This window comes from Schistocerca nitens, chromosome 2, assembly GCF_023898315.1.
Source record: "Schistocerca nitens isolate TAMUIC-IGC-003100 chromosome 2, iqSchNite1.1, whole genome shotgun sequence".
NCBI lineage: Eukaryota > Metazoa > Arthropoda > Insecta > Orthoptera > Acrididae > Schistocerca > Schistocerca nitens.
Genome location: NC_064615.1, coordinates 269,620,472 through 269,647,845, shown reverse-complemented (window position 1 = coordinate 269,647,845; position 27,374 = coordinate 269,620,472). Strand labels below are relative to the sequence as shown.

Here is a 27,374-nt window from a genome sequence, read left to right as displayed (position 1 = left end):
CCATGCTCAAACTTTGATCAATATGGAATCCAAGAAGTTTCACTGATTTATTTTGCTTCCTGGGGGCATTTAGATTAAATACAATGTTCTCTGTTTTGCTATTGTTTATGTTTAGTGTATTAGCCTGAAACCAGGAGGTACACACATCTACTGCTGTTGCTACATTCAGCTGTAAAAATCATCCATGTTAATATTCTGTGCTTATTAATGTGGAGTCCTCTGCATATAGTACAGTGTCGCAGGGCAATATGGAAGGCAGATCATATATATACACTCCTGGAAATGGAAAAAAGAACACATTGACACCGGTGCGTCAGACCCACCATACTTGCTCCGGACGCTGTGAGAGGGCTGTACAAGCAATGATCACATGCACGGCACAGCGGACACACCAGGAACCGCGGTGTTGGCCGTCGAATGGCGCTAGCTGCGCAGCATTTGTGCACCGCCGCCGTCAGTGTCAGCCAGTTTGCCGTGGCATACGGAGCTCCATCGCAGTCTTTAACACTGGTAGCATGCCGCGACAGCGTGGACGTGAACCGTATGTGAAGTTGACGGACTTTGAGCGAGGGCGTATAGTGGGCATGTGGGAGGCTGGGTGGACGTACCGCCGAACTGCTCAACACGTGGGGCGTGAGGTCTCCACAGTACATCGATGTTGTCGCCAGTGGTCGGCGGAAGGTGCACGTGCCCATCGACCTGGGACCGGACCGCAGCGACGCACGGATGCACGCCAAGACCGTAGGATCCTACGCAGTGCCGTAGGGGACCGCACCGCCACTTCCCAGCAAATTAGGGACACTGTTGCTCCTGGGGTATCGGCGAGGACCATTCACAACCGTCTCCATGAAGCTGGGCTACGGTCCCGCACACCGTTAGGCCGTGTTCCGCTCACGCCCCAACATCGTGCAGCCCGCCTCCAGTGGTGTCGCGACAGGCGTGAATGGAGGGACGAATGGAGACATGTCGTCTTCAGCGATGAGAGTCGCTTCTGCCTTGGTGCCAATGATGGTCGTATGCGTGTTTGGCGCCGTGCAGGTGAGCGCCACAATCAGGACTGCATACGACCGAGGCACACAGGGCTAACACCCGGCGTCATGGTGTGGGGAGCGATCTCCTACACTGGCCGTACACCACTGGTGATCGTCGAGGGGACACTGAATAGTGCACGGTACATCCAAACCGTCATCGAACCCATCGTTCTACCATTCCTAGACCGGCAAGGGAACTTGCTGTTCCAACAGGACAATGCACGTCCGCATGTATCCCGTGCCACCCAACGTGCTCTAGAAGGTGTACGTCAACTACCCTGGCCAGCAAGATCTCCGGATCTGTCCCCCATTGAGCATGTTTGGGACTGGATGAAGCGTCGTCTCACGCGGTCTGCACGTCCAGCACGAACGCTGGTCCAACTGAGGCGCCAGGTGGAAATGGCATGGCAAGCCGTTCCACAGGACTACATCCAGCATCTCTACGATCGTCTCCATGGGAGAATAGCAGCCTGCATTGCTGCGAAAGGTGGATATACACTGTACTAGTGCCGACATTGTGCATGCTCTGTTGCCTGTGTCTATGTGCCTGTGGTTCTGTCAGTGTGATCATGTGATGTATCTGACCCCAGGAATGTGTCAATAAAGTTTCCCCTTCCTGGGACAATGAATTCACGGTGTTCTTATTTCAATTTCCAGGAGTGTATAATGAACAGAAAAGGCCCAAGAATGGAGCCCTGTAGCACTCCTTTTTTAACAGGTGAAAGATCTGGTTTTTTATTATTCACACACACTAACTGATTTCTTCTACTTAGGTATAACTGCAGTAAGAGGAGGGCCTTCTCCCTAATTCCATAGTACTGTAGCTTTCTTAGTAGGATAACATGGAACACTGTATCAAAGGCTTTCTTTAAGTCCAGTAGTGTTGCACATCTTACTGACTTATTTTCAAAACAGTCATATACTTTTGTTATAATGCTGTCAACTGCTATCACAATATTCTAGGATGGGTGTTAAGAGTGTTTTGTAAGCAGCTTCTTTATAAACTAACTATATTTTCCTAGTAGTTTGCTAATGAACCAAAGTCTGCCACCTGCTTTACCTATGACTATGTGATCATTCTATTTAATACTCTTACAAATTGTTTCGTCCCATCCACCCTGATAACTCCCCATGACCTGGTGTCATTACTGCACCACAGAAGATAATAGATTGGAGCATAAGTTTTTAGCGATTTTGTTTTGCACATTGTTATTATTGTAGCTGTGGATTTATTTATTGATTGTCATTTTTTGTTTAGAGTTCATTGTTGCTGTTTTTGTTTACACAGCACCTTTTTGAAATTTAGAAATAGTGAGTGGAACTGTGGACACTAGAAAATGGAATGTCAAGTGAAGAAATTGGAACATTTCTGACATATTCTTCTCTTTGAGTTCAATAGATGGGTGACAGCAGCAGAAGCAGCCAGGAACATTTGCGCCATTTGTTGGGTTAATGCCATTGGACAGAGCAAGACAAAAAAATGGTTTTCTCATTTAAAGGATGACTGTTTTAACATTAGTGACTCTCCACATTCAGGAAGACCTTTGGGTTTCGATAAAGATTATTTAAGCACATTAATCCACATGATCCATGTTAGTGTACTTGAAATCTGGCAAATGTGATGTATTGTGTTCATTCCACCATCGTACGACATTTGCATGCAATGGGGAAGGTTGAAAAATTGGGTGTATGGGTACCACATCCTCTAAGCTAAAATCACAAAAATCAGAAGGTGGCCATTAATGCACCAATGCTTGCTCATCACCAGCTGGCTCAAGAACACCACCATCCACTGCTATTCTGTATGCACCAATGCTTGCTCATCACCAGCTGGCTCAAGAACACCACCATCCACTGCTATTCTGGTGATGAAAACTGGAGTCCTTATGCGAACATTAGGAAAAGAAAGAAAAGGCTGAGTACAGATGAAGTATCAATTCTCCGTACAAAGATGTGAATCAGGGTGTCTACGAACCGGGAGATCCGGGAAAAACCCGGGAATCTTTTCATCTGGGAGAAAACCGGGAAAAACCCGGGAATTTTTTTGAAATCCGGGAATTTTTTCATTGTTTTTGTTCTCAGCTAAATTTTTGTTACTTTGACTGGTAAGAACCAATACTCTAACAAAGGATATTACTGTATCCTGCTACTGCAGAATAATACTGCAGCCATAAAACATGAACGAGAGAAAAAACTAAAATAAAACTTAAATTGGAAAGGAAATGCACCATATACAGCAACAGAACACAGTGCTCATACAAGCGTCTGCCAACAGCAAAATGTGGCAAAGGCTTCAGTAAGACTATGCAATGCTTCGTAACAACAAATTGCCTCCGATGAGCATGACGTCACAACTGTTAACATTAGATTTGTTTTAGCAGTTACGAATGGGATCATGCGCATGCGCAGTTGAGTAGTACCTTCTTCCACTTCTGGCTACAGAAAAAAAAAGCAGCTAGGTGCTACCGGGCAAAATTTTACTGGCACGCCCAAGCTGCCAGATTGCGCAGCAGCCCTGGATCTAGGAGTGTGGGGGAGGGGGGGGGGGGTGCAAATTCATATAAAACGTGTTTCACAAAGCGCCTAGCATCCACCGCACGTTAGTCTATCGATTATTCGTATGACTTTGAAACGTGGCCCTGTTTGTGAACATTGTTGAACACATTCTGAGTTGATTTCTGAATGAATCATAAATTGATTTGTGAATGCGTGCATAGTGTACGTGATGTCTCTGTCAGTGGAATTCTCGTCACATCTGGAAATAAACTTTCCTGCAGACAAAGGGGGCTATACGAGCTGAGCAGAGTATAGCCGAACGAAAGAAAGCCAACCACTGTCTGATTATTTGGTTGATAGGGTTTGTGAATGATGAGCATTGTTATGATTACCAGCGAAATCCATAGATTCAGACTACCAGAGTGCGAATAAACGACAAACAGGAATAACAGGTAAGAAAGATTACGTATTATCTTCTCAATATATCCAAGAAAATGATATTTTGACAGAAAATTTTTGGCCAGATCGCAATACTAGCAAGGGCCAGTTCTACAGTCTCCGGCTAGCAGCCGCTTTGAGGTCTATTCTGGAAGTAGCGCGGGAAACGCGTTGTACGAACACGTAACAATGCCTAACCGGAGAATAATCGCGGGGTAATTAAACTGGTGATTCTGGCAGAGTTAGTGAAGTTAACCGGCAAATAAGCTTTGACATTGGCAGGAATAGATGCGGAATTAGTGATGACAACATTGTTTGTAGAACGAGGAAGGAGAAGAAACACAAATTATGGAAGAATAAGACAATTCCAAATTTCTATAAAAATTTTGCACTACTAATTTTCGCTCTCATGCTTGAGAAACTGGAGAGTATGAATGAAGTGTAAAACTATTTCCTAACGTAAAGATTTTAGCTTGTAGTGGGCCTAATAGGCATTTGATATTGGTACTTTGTGAATTATAATCTGCCGTGTTATAAAAACGACCATTTCTGTCAAAACGGTCTCGTTTATTTGGCGTGTATTACAATTGCTGCAGTATTATAAAGCCCTATTTTGTTTTATCTCGCAGATAGTGACAAAATATAGGTAATCAGGTCGAGAAACCACACCAGTCTTGGGCCTATTTGTAATTACAGCTTTTTCAGTGTTAGACAACGGCAGTTAGATTTTTCATGTAGCGAAACGTTTGGCGAACTTTGATGAGGTAACAGATCCTTTCGCAGAAAGGAAAGCACGCCATGTAAAGCTGTAACAAGATTAGGCAGAAAAAAAATCTAGGAGCTAAGGATTGAAGAAATGTTTACTGTCTTGCTTGTCTCTTCTCTTTACTGTCTTTATGTATCCTATACTTAATTTTATGTCACACAAAGCAGCAAGTTGTTAGCTAATAGGGAATAAAGAGTGCAAATTTTCTGAAGAGTTTTTTACTCAAAAAAAGGGGACAGGATGTCAAACCGGCAGACTGGAAGCAGGAGAGGCACCATAAGACATTTTAATTTCCACTGTCCTGAATATAGTTTGATGGCATCCAGTACAAAATATATACGTTTCAATTCCACAGACCGAAATACAGTGACGTGCGATAGAAGAATGCTGTGTGAAGAGGTGTGGCGCTGCACTTTGGCACACTTAAGGTCAGATAACATGTCTTACAATTCCTTTGACACGTATGTTTTTATGTATCAGAGTCTTCAGAGAGATGTTCTCTACAAAATGAACGTATTTTTCAAAATTCTATTTTTTAAAATTTTTGACGTCCTATCTCAAACGCTCGAGGGACGCCACTATCTTCTATTGCCCCGGTTCGGAAATATCGTAGATACGGGTCTGATGCGCAGAGCAGTCTGAGTTATAATAGGGAAGCGGGTAGTCTCCATGTGACCCGTGTTTACATTTAGTGATTTTGCTGTTTCCTCTTTGTCTACTGCACTCACGTCAAATGAAAACAAAATTGATTTCTTTGGCCGGGGCTGTCATGTGAATTAAAATGCATTCACATAATTACGGATGGCTAAAATACGTTATTAGTTTCAGATTTTATTTTATTTCCACCTTTCTGACAGTCAAGCATTAATTGCCATGCAGAACAATGAAGTTATTTTTATCGGTTTGCTGAAGAAATTTTCTTTTATTAATCTTTTCCGCTGAGGCAGTCAATATATTTGAAACAAAGGGTTTAATTTCAAACTATTGGCTAGTTTCAACTGTTCATTGCATTTCAAGTGTACGTTTTCATCTCCTAGAACGTATGGCATTATGCCATAACAAAGAACCAGACATGAGATAACAAAGTACTGGTACCCAAGGAAATTTACATCCTGAAACAACATTGAAAACATTGATATAAGGTCGATGCCTACTTCACTGGAAATCTGGGACTCATTTAAAAATCAGCTCTTTGATGACGAGCTACTTAGAAGAATTTATAGCCCAGAAGACCACACTTTTACGTCGTTATTAAAAAATTTACTGGTACATTTGTGTGATATATCTTAAAATGTAATACGTGCATAAAAGCCCAATATTATATGTGAAAGCTTAGCTTCTCTTGCAGCGTATTGGCCTTAGAGTTCAATATTATATGTGAAAGCTTGATTTTTCTTGTAGCAACATTATATATATTAATTTAAACCGTTAACTTTACCTGTTCGTGTGTTCGTGCAGCTTAACAGTGATGTTGCTATTGACTGACTACACGACATGTCCGAAGCTCTGAATATAAGCTGTCATTGGCTGGCCAGATCACGTGACATGAACTATGACTAGCTTACAAATTCGCATCGCAATTTCAATTTCAATGCTTCGGAAAGTAACATGCGGTGCTTGGTGGAATTCGAATTTATACTTTCGTAATACGAAAATATGCAGCGTACATGTTACTGCACATCAAACATCTTTCCAAAAGGTGTTTCGTGTTCTAAAGCGCCGGGAAATTGTATGCGCATGTATAAAACCATAACCATTCAAAGGATTGATAAGTTATACAGTTCCGAGAGAAAATATACTGTCAATTAACAGGGAAAAACTGTTTCCACCCGGGAGAAAATGTATTTTTAACCGGCAAATCCGGGAGAAATCCGGGAATTTTTTTTCCTTGTCCATGTATACACCCTGTGAATGCATCCACAAAATATAATATTATGCATATAGTGGAACAGCAATGGTGTGGTGTATTACGAATCGCTTCCCTCAGGTGTAACCATCACCACTGACATTTATTGTGAATAAATGAGATGTCTTGCAGAAGGAATCCAAGAAAAACTATGAAGAAGACTGCGTGAAGTGATGCTACTCCACAGTAACACCAGCTGCATTCTGCTAGAGTGGCAAAAAAAACACTGTACAGGAGTTGTGTTGGGAAGTCATTCCACACCCACCTTCAGCTGTTCACCTTTTTCACTGTCAATTGAACAGCCTTCAAGGAACTTCCTTTCCGAATGAAAATGTGCTCCAAACATGGCTCAATGAGTTCTTTGCCTCGGAACCATGTTATTTCTGCAATAGCAGAATCGAAAATTTACCTGAGCATTGACAGACTGTTGTAAATGGTGAAGGAGAATATATTATTGATGACTAAAGTGTTAGTTATGTGTATCTGTTGTGTTTGTAAAACATATGGAAAAACATTATGAACTAATGCAGCAACCCAGTATAATCTGTTTCATCAAAACCATCCTCCATAATATCCATCCCTTAAAGAGACCCTTTATCAAGTCCCACTGACTGATCCTTCCCTATTTTACATACTCTCCCAACCAATAGCCTTGTCTGATCTCACCCCAAACTTATCATGTGCAGCTTATCTAATCCAACTGGAACAAATCTCCATGACATGCATAAACAAGGCCTACAACTTTACCCTAACCCTCAGATTAAAATCTTACATATTCTCTTCTCTAATTTCTTTGTTAGGTTCCCATCCACATCTTAATTTCCCTCCCTTTTGCTTCCATCCCAAGAAACTGACTGCCTCAAACATCCAAACAGCATTCTTCTGTTGGTATAAAAATGTAAATTTCATATGGCATTGTTGCTGAGATATCCCATGAGGAGGGATCAGCCACCTGTTAAAAAATGTATTCTTGCTCTGCTCACATTGACCCAATGCTCCAATCTATTATCTTCTGTGATGCAGTAATGGCACTATGTCATGGGGAGTTTTCAGGGTGGAGTGAACAAAACAATTTGTAACAGTATGAAATAGAATGATCACATAGTCATAGGTAAAGCAGGTGGCAGACTTTGATTCATTGGCAGACTACTAAACAGTATAGTGGATATGTGAGAGGTGTGTCTATATGTTTATGCGTAGAGAGTAGGTCAGTGTAATGGATGCATATATAGTGCAGTGTCAAGGTTATGTTGTATGACAATGATAAGATAAGGGAGACCTTGAAACCAGGTGCCAGCAAGTAGCCTACTTCTCTTGAATAGCACCACAGGGTCTGCTGAGCTTAATGTCCCCAACCGACAGACAGACCGCCATCAAACAGTGTCATGTGCCCTAACTTCATGAGATATTGCAACAAGGTTTGGGATTTAATCCAGGACATTGGTGCAAAGATTGGTGATCAGGAATTTTATGCCACAATGTCTCCTCTTCTTGCCCGCTAAATATCGGCAGTGAAAATTTCACCCAGAATCACGATGCAAACTGGCTTAGCACCAACTCGTGTGCCATCACACAGGCATGCATTAATGACCTATGCAGACGGGTAGCTGCTCTACATAAGCAACAACATCATCACCAACCAGCTTGTCATCAATGCCATAATGGTGACATATAAAACAGTCATTGCCACATTTAAATCATCTTTGGTAGTCAGAGCCGCAGCCACAGAGTTGAGCACATGCACAAGTAGTAGCAGTTTCCATTTTGTTTATATGCCTGGGCCATATTTATGTGCAGGCTGTCTAGGCTACCACAGAAATTTGATAAAAAGTGCTTTTATATTAATAGAGGAAGCAGTCTAAATTTAGGCTACCATTTACTTTTTAAGAAAAAGTCACATTTTCTTGAAAATATATTAAAGAATATTGCAGTAAGCAATTCTTTGAAGTGTCCAGCTTCAAACCATTATGGTAAAATTTAAGATACTTTCACTATTTTATTCATATTTTGGACTTAATAAAAGGCAGCAAAGAAGGCATTACATATCACAGTCATCACCAGTGATGTGCACAGCATGTTAGATGGTCGAGACACTCATAGCAATGGGGCCAGGCAGGCAGACCATGATTCAGTCCAGTAGAGTCCATTGCATGAATTACTGTCAGTAACAAAGTTCTGCTTATTAGATTTCGACCATGTCTTCATCTGGACTTTCTTGTTCTCATATTAGACTTATGCTCAGTGTTGTGCTCATTGTTGCTAAATAATATAAATGGATAAACTAGAAATTCTTTTCAATAAAACATTTCTTTGAAGCACCACTATTATATTTTTGACACACTTGATAAAACACATCTTGATTGCGCACACTTTTCGTTCATCTATAATACTTTTTTCAAGCATTTGAGATAGATGCAATAGAGACACGTTACAGCCTTTTCTCCACACATCCGTCCACCATAAACACTCAAAACAGACTTTCTTATGGCTCTACTGCCACACTGTTGTTGTGGTCTTCAGTTTGAGTGCCCCCTTCATCACACAGCATCACCTCAGACTGGAACAACTATACCATATCCTCTGTCAGAGCTTTGATTACCTATCATCATGCCCTTACATGAAGTACATCCTATCAAAGATCCTTCCCATCCCTCCTAAAATGGTGTCCCGCTGCCCGCCCAACCTCCATAACGTCCTAGTATATCACTATGCCATTCCCAAACCCAACCCCTTTGCCTGTGGAAGAACCAAGTGCAGAACCTGCCCAGTCCACCCATCCAGTACGTCCTATTCCAGTCCTGTCACAGGCATATCATGCTCCATCAGAGGTCAGGCCACCTGTGAAAGCAGCCATGTCATATACCAGCCTTACTGCAATAATTACACAGCTCAACCAGCTGTCCACCAGGATGAACAGCCACCAACAAAATGTGGCCAAGAGCAAAGTAGACCACCCTGTGACACATAATGCAGCTGAACATATATCTTTGATTTCAACGGCTGCTTTACTACCTGAGCCATCTCAAACATCGTTCATCTCTTGGTCTCCTTCTACAATTTTTAACACAAATACTTCCCTCCAGTACTAAGTTAGTGATCCATTGATGTCTCAGAATATGTCCTATCAAACAATCCCTTCTTCTAGTCAAGTTGTGCCACAAATTTCTTTCTCCTTAGTTCTATTTAGTACCTCCTCATAAGTTATGTGATCTACCCATCTAATCTTCAACATTCTTCTGTAGCAACACATTTCAAAAGCTTCTATTCTATTTTTGTCTAAACTGTTTACCATCCATATTTCACTTCCACACATCACTACAGCCAATAAAAATACTTCCAGAAAAGACTTCCTGGCACTTAAAACTGTATTTGATTTTAACAAAATTCTCATCTTCAGAAATTCTTGTCTCACCATCGGCAGACTACATTTTATATTCTCTCTGCTTCAGCCATCATCAGTTATTTTGCTATCCTAATAGCAAAACTCATCTAATACAATTCCCACAATGTTGCCTGATTTAATTCCTTGTTTTGCATTTGTTGATATTCATTTTATATCCTGGTTTCAAGACACTGTCTATCCCATTCAACTACTCTTCCAAGTGCTTCGCTGTCTCTGACAGAATTACAATGTCAACAGCAAACCTCTGAGTTTCTATTTCTGCTCACTGAACTTTAATTCCTACTACAAATTTTTCTTTGGCTTCCTTTATTGCTTGCTCAATGTACATACTGAATAACATCGGGGGTAGTCTACAAGACTGTCTCACACTCTTCTTGACCGCTGCTTCCCTTTCATGACCCTTGACTCTTATAACTGCTGTTTGGTTTCTGTACAATTTGTAAATAGCCTTTTGCTGTATGTTACCCTTGCTACCTTCAAAATTTCAAAGAGAGTGTTCCAGTCAACATTTCCAAAAGTGTTCTGTAAGTCTACAAATATTCTAAACGTAGGGTTGCCTTCCCTTAATCTGTCATGTAAGACAAGTTGTAGGATTAGTATTGCCTCATGTGTTCCTACATTTCTCCAGAATCCACACTGCTCTTCGATGATGTCAGCTTCTACCAGTTTTTGTATTCTTCTGTAAAGAATTTGTGTTGGTATTTTGTGAGCATGACTTATTAAACTGATAGTTTGATTATTTTCACACCTATTAGCAACTTTTTTTTATTGGAATTATTACATTCTTCTTGAAACTTGAGGATATTTTGCCTGTCTCGTATATCTTACACACCAGATGGAAGAGTTTTGTCATGGCTGGCTCTCCCAAGTCTGTCAGTAGTTCTGAAGGAATATTGTCTGTCCTGGTGCCTTGTTTTGACTTAGGTCTTTCAGTGCTCTGTTACATTCTTCACTCACTATCATATCTCTTATCTCATCTTCAACTACGTCCTCTCACATTTATATAATATTGCCTTCAAGTTCATCTTCCTTGTATATACCCGCTATATACTCGTTCCATCTTTCAGCTTTCCCTTCTTTGCTTAGGGCTGGATTTCCATCTGAGCTCTTGATATTCATGCAGCTGGTTCTCTTTCCTCCAAAGGCCTCTTTAATTTTCCTGTAGGCAATATCTGTCTTTCCCTAGTGAAAAATGTTTCTAAATCTTTTCATTTGTCATCTAGCCATTCCTGCTTAGCCATTTTGCATATTCTGCCCATTACATTTTTTAGGCTTTTGTATTCCCTTTCGCCTGCTTTATCTGCTGCATTTTTATGTTTTCTTCTTTCAGCCGTTAAATTCAGTATATCCTGTGTTGTGTTTGTAAGAGCCAGGTGAAGGTCGCATCCCCATCACATCTCCATCCCAGAACCGTCCATTATAATTATCCGGGCTGTTATGCCGTGGTCAGTTGATGAATTTTGTCTCAATTCCCATGATATTTCCAGCTGAAAGTCTACATTTTAGTATCATCCTAGAACCACCTCTGCTCCCTCCACAATATACTGCTACTGTGGAATACCTGCTACATACATCACATCTCTGAAGCTGAATCCCTTGCTCTCCAGCACCGGAAAGAGTATTCCAGACACCACCTCCATAATTTATCCACCCTGCTGACATCCTACTGCTGCCTCGGGGCACCACTGTCCAGCCCCTATGCTACCCTCAGTGTTCCTCCTTGTCAAGCCCTCATAGCACCCAGACACTGCCTAACTGACCCTTTCAACTTCCCACATCCTCCAAAACTCTCTACCAACACTCCACCAAATCCAGAGCAGAAACATTTTCTTAACACTGTTGTTAACCTTTCACCAAAACCCTCAACCCCACAGAAGTTTTTGTCCTATCCAAACACCTCACCTTTAGCCCTAGATCCAAAATTAACTATGTTGTACTTGTCAAATATCTACTCTCCTTCACCCAATCCCTGCAGTGGAAACACTTTTACACCACCAGTCCTCCAACCAAAGCCAACTTAATCCCAGCATTGAATCCTGCCTCTTCCAGATCATATAACTGTTCAACCATGATCCTCCCCTTCCCCTCCCACTTGATCACCCCCTGGTCACCTTCTAGGAATTCCTTACCTGCAACTTGGCCTCACCAACCTTCACCAGGCCCCTTCCTCAGAACACCAACCTTTCAGCAGAAGAAAGGACAGGCATATATGACCTCTAAACAAATCCTGGCCTGATTACCTTACCTGCAGAGAAAGGTTCCACCGTTGTTGTTATGAACTGCAGTGACTACCTGGCAAAAGGCTTCTGTCAGTTATCGGACTGTTCCACCTATAAATTTTGACAGACTCATCCCCTCCAATTCCTGATTAAATCCTTTGACACTTCCCAGAACCTCCCCTCTGAATCCATTTCCCACCTCATCCCTGTGACACATTGCACACCCTTGATCTACATTCTTTCCAAAATCCACAAACTCAACAAACCTGGATGCCCCATTGTAGCTGGTTATTGTGTCCCCACTGAAGGAATTTTGGCCCTCTTTGACCAGCAACTCCAACCACTTGCCCATAATCTAGCCACCCACGACAAAGAGTACCAACCAGTTCCTTCATCGACTCTTCACCAACCCTACCCTTTTACTTCCTTATCTCTAATCATTACTGTTGATCCCACTTCCCTATATGCCAACAACCGTCATGCCCATGGTCTTCCCATGATTGAACACTACCTTTCCCAATGAACTTCAGACTCCAAACCCACTACCGCATTCCTTATACAGCTTATTAACTTTATCCTAACTAACTATCCTTTGAAGGGAATGTATACAAACAAATCTGTGACACAGCCATTGACACCCACATGACACCCTCCTATGCCAACCTGTTTATGGGCCATCTAGAGGAGACCTTCCTAGCCTCCCAAAATGCCAAACCCCTGGTCTGTTTCAGGTTCATTGATGTTATCTCCATGATCTGGACTCAGAGCCATGACATCCTATCCACATTGCTTCACAACCTCCTCAATGCCTTCTCTCCCATCCACTTCACCTGGTCCTCCTGAAGCCAGTGTGCCACCTTTCTGGACATTGAACTCCTCCCCTCTGATGGCATCAGCCACACATCTGTTCATATTACACCCACCAACCACCAATAGTACCTGCCTGTCAACAGCTGTTATCCCTTTCACACCAAAAAATCCCTCCCACACTGTGTGGCCAACCAGGGATAGCATATCTGTAGTGACAAGATTTCCTTTGCTTAGTATGTTGAATGTCTCACCAAGGTCTTCAAATAGGTGCTATCCCCAGACCTAGTCTGCAAATAGATTTCCCGTGCCATTTCCCCACACATCCCCAATGGTCCCACCATGCCCAAGAATTACCCCTTTCACCACACAATACCACCCCATATTGTGACAAACAAACGATATCCTTTGTCAGGGCTTTGATTATTTATCATCGTGCCCTTACACGAGTGACATTGTACCTAATATCTTCCCACCTCCTGAAGTGGTGTTCCATCACTATCCAATCTCTTGCCTGTGGAAGATTATTTGTACCAGCATTTGGATTGTCCTCAAGATGAGCTTTTTACCAATTTCATCATTCCAGCACAGTCAGGCATAGTTTTCTGAAAAATTTCCATCCTATGATTAGTTTTGTAGAAGGTATGGCATAACAAATGGAAAAATTGTTTAACTCAGAGAAAGGCTTAAAGTAAGGTGTAAATTCTAGCAATTACAAAAACTAAATACAGTTAAATGATAAAAAGTTTCTAGATCCCTTTACGTAGGTACAAGCATAGGTTTTACATAGAGCATATAATCACATATCTGTTTCAAAATAAAACAAGTGGATTTTCTATTACTGTAATACACACATGATATTTTGAGAAATCAAACTATTATTTACAAATTCTAAAAAGCCACCCTTAAATTGTGAGAGCAGGGAAGCATTTTAATTACCACTGATGCTACGTGAGAATAAAATATACACGAGGAAGGAATTTCAGATAGGGATGGGAAGGTATACCCATTTCAGTTCCAACGCCTCCCCCATTCTTATGTGCATAAATGTACAGTTTTTTTCAGGAGAGCACATGGTACATGGAAATAATAAAAGAAATGGCTAACAAGAAATTCTAAGCACTTGGTGTATCTTGTCCCAATCTACTGGAAGATTGCTAAATAGTAACTTAATCTCCTATATCAGAAATGTACATAATTAAGTGAAAATGGAAATGCTGTGTGGCTAGGGCCTCCTGTCGGTTAGACCGTTCACCTGGTGCAAGTTTTCTGAGTTGACGCCACTGTGGTGACTTGCGTGTTGATGGAGATGAAATGATAATGATAAGGACAACACAACACCCAGTCCCTGAGTGGAGAAAATCTCGGACCCAGCCAGGAATCGAACCCGGGCCATTAGTTACGACATTCCGTCGTACTGACCACTCAGCTACCAGGTGCAGACACCATTAAATTAAAAAAGTACACATGAAAAATATAAGAAAGATCAGTATTGCATATATGTAAATAACCTAATATTTCTCATTCCAGCATGATATTTCACCACTTTCTCCAACTTTTACCAACCTGACTACTATATATATATATATATATATATATATATATATATATATATATATATATATATATCTGAAACAAAGATGATGTGACTTACCAAATGAAAGTGCTGGCAGGTCGACAGACACACAAACATACACACAAAATTCAAGGCAACAGTTTGTTGCGAAAGCTTGAATTTTGTGTGTATGTTTGTGTTTGTTTGTTGTTTGTGTGTCTGTCGACCTGCCAGCACTTTCATTTGGTAAGTCACATCATCTTTGTTTTAGATATATTTTTCCTACGTGGAATGTTTCCCTATATATGTGTGTGTGTGTGTGTGTGTGTGTGTGTGTGTGTGTGTGTGTGTGTGTGTGTACCCGTCCTTTTTTTCCCCCTAAGGTAAGTCTTTCCGCTCCCGGGATTGGAATGACTCCTTACCCTCTCCCTTAAAACCCACATCCTTTCGTCTTTCCCTCTCCTCCCCTCTTTCCTGATAGGGCAACAGTTTGTTGCGAAAGCCTGAATTTTGTGTGTATGTTTGTATTTGTTTGTGTGTCTATCGATGTGCCAGCGCTTTCGTTTGGTAAGTCACATCATCTTTGTTTTATATATATAAAACAAGGATGATGTGACTTACCAAATGAAAGTGCTGGCAGGTCGACAGACACACAAACATACACACAAAATTCTAGCTTTCACAACCAATGGTTGCTTCGTCAGGAAAGTGGGAAGGAGAGGGAAAGATGAAAGGATGTGGGTTTTAAGGGAGAGGGTAAGGAGTCATTCCAATCCCGGGAGCGGAAAGACTTACCTTGGGGGAAAAAAGGATAGGTATACACTCGCGCACACACACACACACACACACACACACATATCCATCCATCCATACATACACAGACACGAGCAGACATTTGAGAGCGGAAAGACTTACCTTGGGGGAAAAAAGGATAGGTATACACTTGCGCGCACACACACACACACACACACACACACACACACACACACACACACACACACACACACACATATCCATCCACACATACACAGACACGAGCAGACATTTGAGATCAACATATTAATCTATGACATCATTGGAATTACTACTTAATTTTTTGTACAACATAGAAGAAGATAGAAAGTAATCTAGAAAAGATAAATAGATGAATCAAAGAAAAACATGCAGCATAGAAGCCGAGAACTTTGAAATAATACTGCATATATATATATATATATATATATATATATATATATATATATATAAAGAAAAATAAACAGTAAGGAATAAAATGTGGCACTGGCACAATTGTCTCCCTCTCAATTTTTCTTCGTCTTGTATTTATATTCCAGTTACTTATAATTTTACACATATGCTAACAAATAATACTTGGAGATCCACATAGTGAGCAAGAACATGTACTTAAATTTCCCAGGTATAGAAATCGTTTTAATTAATATAATTACTCACACAAATTACAAATTCAAAGGAAAGAGCTTCCTTCTTTAGCATATATCAAATGAAGATACTATCCATTCATAAATTGTTCTTATTGTAAATTATTTTTTAAATTTATCTCAGTGTTTTGTATTGTATGCAGTTGCCAGGTTCAAAGCGTGAATATTAATTTTTTTTTCTGCATTTATTTCAGTGGCATAATCTCTTAGTCAGACAGTTCCCAAGATTTATATTTTGTTGTTAATTATTTATGGTCAGCTGCTTCATTGTAATCATCTCTACATCTGCAACATTCTAGCAGTTTTTTATTCAAGTCATTCTTAGGTCAGCCCTGTGAGATTCCTAATCAAGATTTAAATACCAACAGCAGTCACTTAAGTAACTCATGAGCTTAAACCTGATAAAAATTTTATTTCAACAAATAATACTAACCCACCATTACTTTTTCTTAATAATACACAGCTTACAATCATGAACAAAAATAATATAAATTACAAAACAGAGTGACAGTATGCCCCTAAGCCTAGCATCATCATTAACCCTAATGCCATTGCATCACAAACATTATCTCATTATTCCCTTAAACCCCATCATTGTAGTGTCACATAAACCTAAAAATACATCATCAGTTCTCTTCATAGTGCCACACACATCATCCTCATAAAACTCTAATCTAATAACACTCTGCATATAGTTCACATACCTCACTCATGTTGATACCACATACTTTTACTCAAGAAATACATAACATAACAACTGATTTTTCAAGCATCTCATTATACTCATATTCACTGGATCTGACAGTACTCCTCCTCTGATAAGCTTCTTTCTCCCAATGACAAGCATAGCTTCACAGTCAATATTGATTGTGACTCTATCTGCATTGTGACAGTAAAGTCTGTTTTCAGTGTGACTCCCCATAGGTATTATACAGTATAATAAAAACTTTATGTCAACAAATAGGATCAGGGATGTATTATGTTTGAATAAAGTGTAAAAATTCTTATAGTTGCTTCGTAAACGGTAAATTTCTTTACAGTAGACATGGCTTCATATTCTGGCATTTTATATGAAAATTAACTATATATTATCTCCTTCAACATTCCTAGCTGTTCTCAAAAGTGATCATTTGCACTTCAGCACAATTTTTATGACCACTGTGAGATCAACATATTAATCTATGACATCATTGGAATTACTACTTAATTTTTTGTACAACATAGAAGAAGATAGAAAGTAATCTAGAAAAGATAAATAGATGAATCAGAGAAAAACATGCAGCATAGAAGCCGGGAACTTTGAAATAATACTGCAGGTCCTTGGTTTGCCATACCCATGTCACACAGAGTTCTTGTGACCCACTTATGGTATATTTACAGTCTTTTTCCAGAGACTGCTGACAAATGAGACTTGGAAACATAAAAGACAGTAAGAAAAAATATGTACCTATCACAGGGATCTCTTCCTTTCAACATTTCTCAAAGCACATCTTCTATATATTCATTCTTAAGAATTCCACCAAATAAGACTTGGTTATTTCATGTGACAGTTACAAACAGAAATTGTAGGTGACTTGTGGTGATAGGTTTGGTTTCTCACACAGATAAATGGTAGCTTATTCAAATACTGTTTTTTCAAATGTAACTTTTGTTTAAATAGTACAGTTCAGATAAAAATGATGTTGTGAGTCTAGGGGTACATTATGTAATAGGCACAGAGCTCAAAGTATCAACAAATCCTGATTACAGAGAACAAGATCTCCATTTTTCAGTAGGGAACAGTACGATTTTCAAGTTCTGAGAAAAGTTTTCCTTATTATCTTGAAAAGTTATATCATTTTTGAAAAACCAGAAATTCTTGGTTGTATGTGAAAGTTCTTTATTCTTTCTTAAATTTCTATATGTTGAATATACATTCCCATTTTTATATTTTCTATAATTTTCTTTCCACTATTTCCTTCTAATAAATTGGATCCCTTTATTTACGTACATCAACTAAAAATTTCTCTTCTTGATTTTTTACTAATTTATTTTGTCTCCTAGTGGCTCCATAATTTTCTCTGCCATTGTGGGCATTTCCACGAAGTATTTCCCATTCCTGATTTTATTCCTAAATTCCTCTGAAATTCCAAAAGTAGGACTCCCAGTATCAGTTAAGCAATTACCTTCCCACGAGCTGCTTCGACTTTCCTTTTCATCTTTCTTCTCTTAGGACAACTCAGTTCCTGTTCATCTTTCTTCTCTTCAGAAACCTCATACCACAAATCACTTGTAACATATTTAAAATTTCATTCCATCCCCCCCCCCTCCCCTTTGCCTCCATTAAATTAACAGTAGCAGCAGAATCTCCATCACTAGTACTAAAAAGCAGGTCACTGTTAGTTTCATTTTTCAGTCAGTTTCTTTTTTGTATCATTCCACCAGTTTGGACGTATAATATTCTATGATTTTTGCTAATTGGTTCCAAAATAGTTCCTTGTCAATATTATTCCCAAATCTGGATTCTTTACTTGTTTTTCGATACACTTATCTTGTGATGGATTACTATTCCTTGTGGCCACCCAAAACTTTTTGTCGAAACTTGTATGATTTACTTGATGCCCACTATGCTTAATCTGATTCTATTTTACATAATTATTCTGCATTTGTGGTTTCCAGTATAAGTTTCCATGATAAGCCACACACTACACTTGATTGAGGTCATATAACATGATTATTTGAGTGCAGTGACCTAACACTGAAGTGACAAAAGCTTACTTCTGGCAAGTAAATCATTAACTCAGTCACTAATCACAACTGCCCTTCCAAGCAGATAGTCATTTATCAAAATGAAAACACTGCAGAGTAAACATCATTTGGAAATAACACAGCTCAGAGTCTGATCTTAATGTCACAGCAAGCATTATTGAAGATTAAAACAGTTCATGAAACCAGTTATAAGTTCACAGTCAATCACTGAAAAAGAATCACTGTGTAAACACTCAAGAATATAATTTAGATGAAACTTGGCATATTACATGAGTTGTAATTTGTGCTAATTCAACTGCAGCACTTTATAGACACAGGTCTCACTTGTTTCACAGCCTGCTACAGACCATCTAAAATGGTTCCCAGAAGCTTCTCTTGTGTAAGAGTAAAAAATTAAGATTACTTTCAGCTATTGTTGTCTGCTGTCTTTTTACAGAATACAATTAAAGATTTATTGACAATGGATAGATAAAAAAATCTACTCACCATGTGGCAGCAGGGGAACACGCGCCCAAAAGGATTTAACTTTTACAAACTTTCGGAGCCAGTGGCTCCTTCTTCTGGAGAAAGAGTTGAAGGGGTAGGGAAGAGGAGTGAAGGAAAAGGACTGGAGAGGTTTAGGGAAAGAGGTACAGTTCGGAAAAGTCACCCAGAGCCTCGGGTCAGGGGAGACTTACCGGACGGGCTGAGAAGGAAAAACTGATTGTTGGGGACTGCACAGGATGAGTCTTGAAAGCCTAAGAGCTTAAAGGTTAAAGACAGGGTAATATATAAGACAGAGATTACTACTAAAACATTGTGCACGAGTTAGTAAGAATGAAAAGCTAAGTGCATGCTTCTGACAAAATGAATAGTATGGGAAACTTCTTCTACAAGCTGAATTTTAGGTAAAACAATAATTGCTATTAAATTCTCCAGTCTTAAATACTAAAATATGGTAGTCTATTTCAGTTACAATGTTTTAACTATAAGTGTTAATTATTCTCAAACTAAATTAGTGCAAAATGCTAACATATTTCCAGCATTAAAATGCCAGAATCATTTATCTGTATTTTTCCTCTATTCTATTAAAAAGTTAGTAACTGGGTATAAGTTTACATGTGAACAATGATAATGAAGTTTTACATTACTAGTATATTGCAATTAGCACAGTTTTTAGGTGAACCTATTGCACCAATGGCTTCTAATTAACTAAATGAATGTACTGGATAATAAAGTCAAGTTGGTTAAGTCCTGAGGAAATGTTCAAGGTTTCTGGTACTGTGCACTTTGTCATGTCAATAATAATCTCGAAGATATTTAAAAAAAATAAGTAAAAATAAAAATTTTGTTGCAAAGAAAAAGTAACATGGGTTAGGAAGGCACCTCCTTTTTAACAACCTGTTGTACTGGCACAGTCTGCTGCCTTTGCTCCACAGCCACCCCTGCCACCCCCACTGCCCACACAGTTCTTAGCCAGGCTGTGGGTTGGCCAGCCTTGGGTTCATGCTTCCAGATTTGTTAGTGGGGTGGTCTGCTGTTTGATGCTCCCTTCACCTTCCTCTCCCCACCCCCCTGTGACCAGCACTTGCATAAAACTTGGACAATTATGGCCCTGTATGCCAATTTTTGGGGCAAGCGATTTTATATCCCCACAAATGACCAATATCGATAGCACTCAGAGGTACTCCAGGTCACAATCAACAGTCACCACCAGGGGCATGTGTGGCATGTCATGTGGGCTGAGCCACTCACAGTAATGGGGATAGGTGGTCAGATGTGATGCAGTCTAGTACAGACTGCTATTAATCATGCCATTCTGCATATTGGATTTCAACCCTGCATTCAGTGTTCTGATCTTGACAAACCATGCTCTGTTCATGGATTAGGCATTCATGTTAGGAGCAGACCATACTGATATTAACCATGTCCCAGTCAATGCACAGCCAGATAAGTGTGAGCCTAGAAACAGACAGATGTGCACTGTTGTAGGTTCCAAAATTGCCCCTTTGATGGTTGCAAATAACATTGTAAACACAGCAAGAAGGCATGCAGAAATCTATGCCACTGTTAGTTGTTTCACATAATGTGAAAGTAATGAGTATGATCTGCTGTCAGTCCCAGAAAATATCCTGACAGTCCCAAAAAACTAGGGCCACAAATTTTTGAAGTGATGCATTTTTTTTAATCTGTTAAATACTCTGTCCAATGAATGGGGAGGCACACAGTATGCAAATTCCATCCCTTGCAATGTAAATGTTGCTGAGTATGTTGACATCTCACTCACAATTACTGCAATTCACAAATCTAGCAGCTAGTGTCTCTTCTCCGTAACCAAGAGGGATGAAAAATTGGAAGACATAAATGAGAAATTTAATTTTGTCCTAAAAATATTCTTACAACATTTTCAATACCATTTTCCCTTCCAATGGGTCAGGCACATTTTCAGTGGAAGACAAGAAAGTGGGTGGCTAACATCTGGGAATAAAATATCTTTTGCTAGGAAGAGAAGGCATTGTTTACTGCAAAGGAGTAGCAAAATCTTCAGCATGTCACCGACAGTTGAAGAGGGTCGTAATGTGTAATAAGCAGACATCTATCCAGACCATCACACAGGAATTCCAAACTGCATCAGGATCAAGTACTATGAAAGTTAGGCAGGAGTTGAGAAAACTTGAATTTAATGGTCAAGCGGCTGCTCATAAGCCACACATCATGCTGCTAAATGCCAAATGACGCCTCACTTGGTGTAAGGAGCATAAACATTGGATGATTGAACAGTGGAAAAATATTGTGTGGAGTGACAAATCACGGTACACAATGTGGCGATCCGATGGCAGGGTGTGGGTATGGCAAATGCCCGAACATCATATGCCAACGTTTGTAGAGCCAACTGTAAAATTTGGAGGTAGTGGTGTTACGGTGTGTTTTTCATTGAGGGGACGTTTTGCACCCATGTTGTTTTGCTTGCCACTATCACAGCACAGGCCTACATTGATGTTTTAAGCACCTTCTTGCTTTCCACTGCTGAAAAGCAATTCAGGGATGGCGATTGCATCTTTCAACATGATCGAGAACCTGTTCGTAATGCGTGGCCTGTGGTGGAGTGCTTATACGATAATAACATCCCTTTAATGGACTGTCCCGCACAGAGTCCTGACCTGAATCCTACAGAACTCCTTTGGGATGTTTTGGAATGCCGACTTCGTGCCAAGCCTCACCGACCAACATTGATACCTCTTCTCAGGGCAGCACTCGTGAAGAATGGGCTGCCATTTCCCAAGAAAACTACCATCACCTGACTGAATGTAAGCTTGTGAGAGTGGAAGCTGTCATCAAGGCTAAGGGTGGTTCAACACCATATTGAATTCCAGAATTACCGATGGAGTGCACCACAAACTTCTAAGTCATTTTCTGCCAGGTGTCCGGATACTTTTGATCACGTAGTGTAGTAAACTGGGTCAGCATCAGCATGTGAGCAAATTAACCAAAAAACTCATCACTGCATGCTTTGCACTGAGAAATCTCCCTCACTCTGCTTACCTATTGCTAATGTACTTTTGCACACTTTCACTCAGTTCTCTCTTATGGAATAATGTTCTGGACATTGAGGCTAAGGTGAAGAAATATATATTTATTCTACAGAAGGGTACAATAAGAATATTGAGTAAAGCTGATAGGAAAACTTTTTGCAGATACCTACGGATTCTACGTTTACATGCCAGGTGGAGATAGTGGTTAACAACAAGAGCGAATTTAGGATGAATTCAGCAAATCACGGTGACATTGCTGGAATTAGAACTAATTTCCATATGGACTCAGCAACATTTTCTAAAGTTCAGAATGAAGTTTTATGTTCTAGTACCAAAGTCTGTATAACAGGTTGACAGTGGACATCAAGTATGAAACAGAAAAGTCTCCCAAATATTTAAACACAGTGTTAAAGAATACATCATTAGCAACTTCTTCTACAATATATCTAAATACTTTGACTCAGGAACATAAATTCTATATAAGTATAATATTGGTATTAGATATGTCCCAACTTTGCCAGTATGCACAGCTAGTAGTGGTCTCTGTTACATTAAAATGATGTACCATAATTATCACTAGAGTAGATTAGCACTAGTCATAATTTATTGTTAGTACACATTACAGAAGTAGCCAGCAGTGGTGACTCCTGCTGGTTAATGTACAATTTGACTCATTCCACATTGCTGAAGGCTCTCCTTCATTATGGGAATGTCAGAACTTGATGTGTCAGTGAAATGAGTGGATGAATGAATGGACATACATGACAGCAGCAGAACTGCAGCAGCTTCCTTTCCCAAGTGAATGTACCATTTATGACTTGCACTTACAAACCACTAATCACCTCTCAGGTCTGCAGTAGTGCATAACACTTTTGCATTCCAGATATGCTGCGAACTCGCCGTCACCTGGATGAGAGTCCATCAAAGCAAATGAATGCCTCAATTGCATGTGACTGCCCCTCGCTGTGCAATGTTGTAGAGTACGATGTACAGTACTCAAGTGGTGACTTTGAAGCCAGTCAGTTCATGCCTGATGAGTTCTTGTAAGTATGTGTAAGCTGTAACTTGTACGTTGCTAATGTAAAAATGGAAGTTAAGAACAGAACTTAAGTGTATATTTTCAAATAATTCATAGAGAATCCAGTGCTGAGTGATGAGTGTATCTCTCCAGTCACCCACCACATCCCAAAGTTCTACAGTCCAACCACAGAGGAGCATTCCCCTCAGGACTCAATACCATGCAGGATGGGAGCAACTGACTCACATTCTCTGCCAGGGTTCTGACTGCCTATCATGCTCTGAAATGAGGGAAGTCCTACCTACTATCCTTCCCACCCCTCAAACTGTGGCATTCCACAACCCAACAAACCTAGACAATATCCTTGTCCATCCTGACACAACCCCTGCTCCCAAGCCCTTGCCTGATGGCTCATATCCCTGTAATAGCCTAGATGCATAGATGCAAGATCTGTCTCGTACATCCTCCCACCACCAGCTACTCCATTCTGGTTGCAAGCATCACCTATCCCATCAAACTCAGGGCTGCCTGTGAAACAAGTCGTGATCTACAAACTAAACTGTGTCCATTGTGCTGCATTCTGTGTGCGTATGACAACCAACAAGTTGTCTGCCTGCACGAATGGCTACCAACAGACTGTGGCAAGGAAACAGCTGAGCATATTGTCCGACACATGTTAATGACTGCTTCTCAGCCTGTGCCATCTGGGTCATTTCTACCAACAGCAGCTTTTCTGAACAGTGCAGGTGAGAATTCTCCCTGCAGTATATCCTACATTCTCATAACATGCACTGGTCTCAACCTTCGTTAGTCACTGTCCTTCACTCACATATCCCCTTCTCTGTTCCCATTCCACTTTACCGTCCCTCGTCCCTACCTTGCTATCCCTCCCCCTCCCCCTACCCCTCCCCACCGCAGTCACCTTCTTATCCCTGCCAGCCATATTGCTTATTGCTTCTCCCATCATGTGCAGCTGCTCATAATATGGCTTTGGTAGCAAGAGACGGCGGTTGTGTGTGTGTAAGTTGTGTTTGGCTGAAAGCTTGTTTCTTAACAGTCTTTTTTCTTGCTGTGACTCAACATCTACACTATATGATGAGTAGCAATCTATCCTTTTCATAATATTAACATATAATTTATAACGACAAATGTGAGAAGGTAGTGCGGATGGCAACATCGCTATTGGGTTATAAAAATTTTTTGAGTTTTAGTACAGCTCAGCATGTTGACTCTTCTGCATTTACTACATTTGTAACATATTTAATTTCAGGTTTTCTAGACAGTCATTGTATTTCACACAGAAATATTGTACTAAAATTGTGTTACAAGAGGCATGCTGTACCTTCCTCCTTTTTCTTATTTTTAACAAGCTGCTTCCTTTAACATTTCTAAAAATGTTAGTAGTAGTACTGTGGAACATATTTTGTAGTGTTATACATGATATGTTCATACAGCTTTAAACAATATTTTGTAGTGATATACATGATTTGTTCATACAGCTTTAAACAAAATTTCCAACACACACACACACACACACACACACACACACACACATATGAAGCTGAGCAGATTTATATATCTGTAAGAACTCCAACCGGGTCTCTGGACTGAAGTGGGACAAATCTGACATATTAACTCCTTGCCATGAAAGGACCAACATAGAGCAAACTCTAATATTTACAGAGATACAGACATGTGTGTGTTTTGAAGCCCCTGTTGCATAGGGTACCCTTCACAACAGTTTTGTTGTGTAGGAATAGTATTGATCTGCCTTATCAATCTACTTTCTAGAGCAGCCTACATGTCAAGGGCAAGTAATGGTTTTCCAGCCCCCAATGTCTGGGCTGCCCAGCACAACAGGCTATTGTGTTTGAGTAGTTTCTGCTTTGCTGATCTGTTTTTTGGGGTCTATATGTGTGGATGAACATGGTTGGGGGAAGGTTGAGATTGATACAGAAGAGGATGGACAGAGAGAGTGGGCAGGAGTGGATGGTTGGTTGGTTATTTCTGGGAAGGAGACCAGACAGCGAGGTCATCGGTCTCATCGGATTAGGGAAGGACGGGGAAGGAAGTCGGCCGTGCCCTTTGAAAGGAACCATCCCGGCATTTGCCTGGAGCGATTTAGGGAAATCACGGAAAACCTAAATCAGGATGGCCGGACACGGGATTGAACCGTCGTCCTCCCGAATGCGAGTCCAGTGTCTAACCACTGCGCCACCTCGCTCGGTGCAGGAGTGGATGGATAGGGATCTAAGGGAGCAAGAGAGGATGCACAGAGAACGGAAGCAGGATGAGATGGACAGAGAGAGGGGAAGGAGGAGATAGAGGGAAAGGGGGAGGAGGATATGAACAGGATGGGAGGTTGAAGAAGGAGATGAACAGATAGAGACAGGGGGGAGGAGTAAATGGACAGGGAAAGTGAGGAAGAAGAGACAAACAGAGAGATGGGGAAGAGGATATGGACAGAGGGAGGGGGAGTAAGATGTAGTTGGAGAGAGGGGCAGAGGAAATGTACAAAGAGAGGGAGAGAAGGAGATGAAGAGACAGTGAGAGTGGGGAGGAGGAGATGGACAGGTAGAGGTGGGAGAATAATATGGACAGAGGTAAGAGGGAGGGACACAGAGAGGTAGCAGGAAGAGATGCATGCAATATAATTGTCAAATTCATATGTTAGCAAAGCCATGAGAGAAAAGTTAGTTTGTATATAAATTAACTACAGATACAGAAACTTAAGAAATATGTTTTAAGTGATAAAAAGACTATTTTTACACAGATAAGTACTAATAACCAGCAGCAGTAATACACAATATGAAATGGAAAACAATTTTTGGAGTAAATTAGTACTAATACACAGCAGCAGAAACACTGTTTTCCACTCAGATTATATATTCTATTTTTCTGTTATCTTAGCATTTGCTTGATCTACTTTTCTAACCACCACAGGATGTTGCTTTCTGTAAATGAACGAAAAGAAAATCACAAACTTTTTCACAAGGTAACCAAAGCTTATACTGAGTAGTTGCTTACTTTGATGAATGTATTTTATGGTTTTATTATGAATGTTTAACATCTAGTTTCTCTATTCTTTTTAATACTGTTGGAAACGATGAACCTAAATAAGCTTTTAAATTATTTTTTAATAGTATTTTCCTCTCTAATATATGTTTTCATGCTGCTTGGAAGTTTTTTGGTGAAAAAGTGACCAGCAGTTATCAGAATATTGCCAGTTAGATGATAGGTGTTCACACATCAAGTCATGGTACATTGTTGTGTATCTGAACCTGTATCTCCAGTCTTAAGAGTGATGCCATTTGATTGCTAACAACAATTTGCTGTAAAATCTTAGAACATATTCTGAGCTCAAACATAAGGAATGACTTCCTCCTTGCCAGCCAGCATGGATTCCCAAAACATAGGTCATGTGAAACCCAACTCACACTTTTTGCTCATGACCTGCTGAAAACTTTGGATCAAGGCAGTCAGGTAGATGCAATATTTCTTGATTTCCGAAAAGCATTTGACTCAATACCATACCTATGCTTATTGTCAAAAATATGATCATATATCAGGTGAAATTTGTGACTGGACTGAGGACTTTTTGATAGGGAGGATGCAGCATGTTATCTTGGATAGAGAGTCATTGTCAGATGTAGAAGTAACTTCAGGTGTGCTCCAGGGAAGTATGTCAGGACCCTTGCTGTTCATATTGTATATCAATGACCTTTCAGATAATATTAATAGTAGCATCAGGCTTTTGCAGATGATGCAGTTTCTGTAGTGAAATACTGTCTGAAAGAAGGCATGTAATTATTCAGTCAGATCTTGATAAGATTTTAAAATGGTGCAAAGATTGGCATCTTGCTTTAAATATTCAAAAATGTAAAATTGTGCACTTCACATAGTGATAATATATAGTATCCTATGACTATAATATCAATGAGTCACTGTAGGAATTGGCTAACTCATACAAGTATCAGAATGTAATACTTTGTAGGCAAATGAAATGAAATGGAATGATTACATAGACTCAGTCATAAGT

General features: G+C 40.1%; 1 protein-coding gene across 1 annotated transcript in view; it reads left to right on the top strand.

Annotated features, from left to right (window-relative positions):
* The window catches only part of LOC126234978 (sodium channel protein Nach-like), a 187,012-nt gene that overhangs the window by 143,371 nt on the left and 16,267 nt on the right, over positions 1 to 27,374 (top strand). The window contains exon 9 of the mRNA XM_049943717.1: positions 23,201 to 23,360. Coding sequence (XP_049799674.1) covers positions 23,201 to 23,360 — 160 coding nt within the window. The remainder of the gene's footprint in view (positions 1 to 23,200; positions 23,361 to 27,374) is intronic.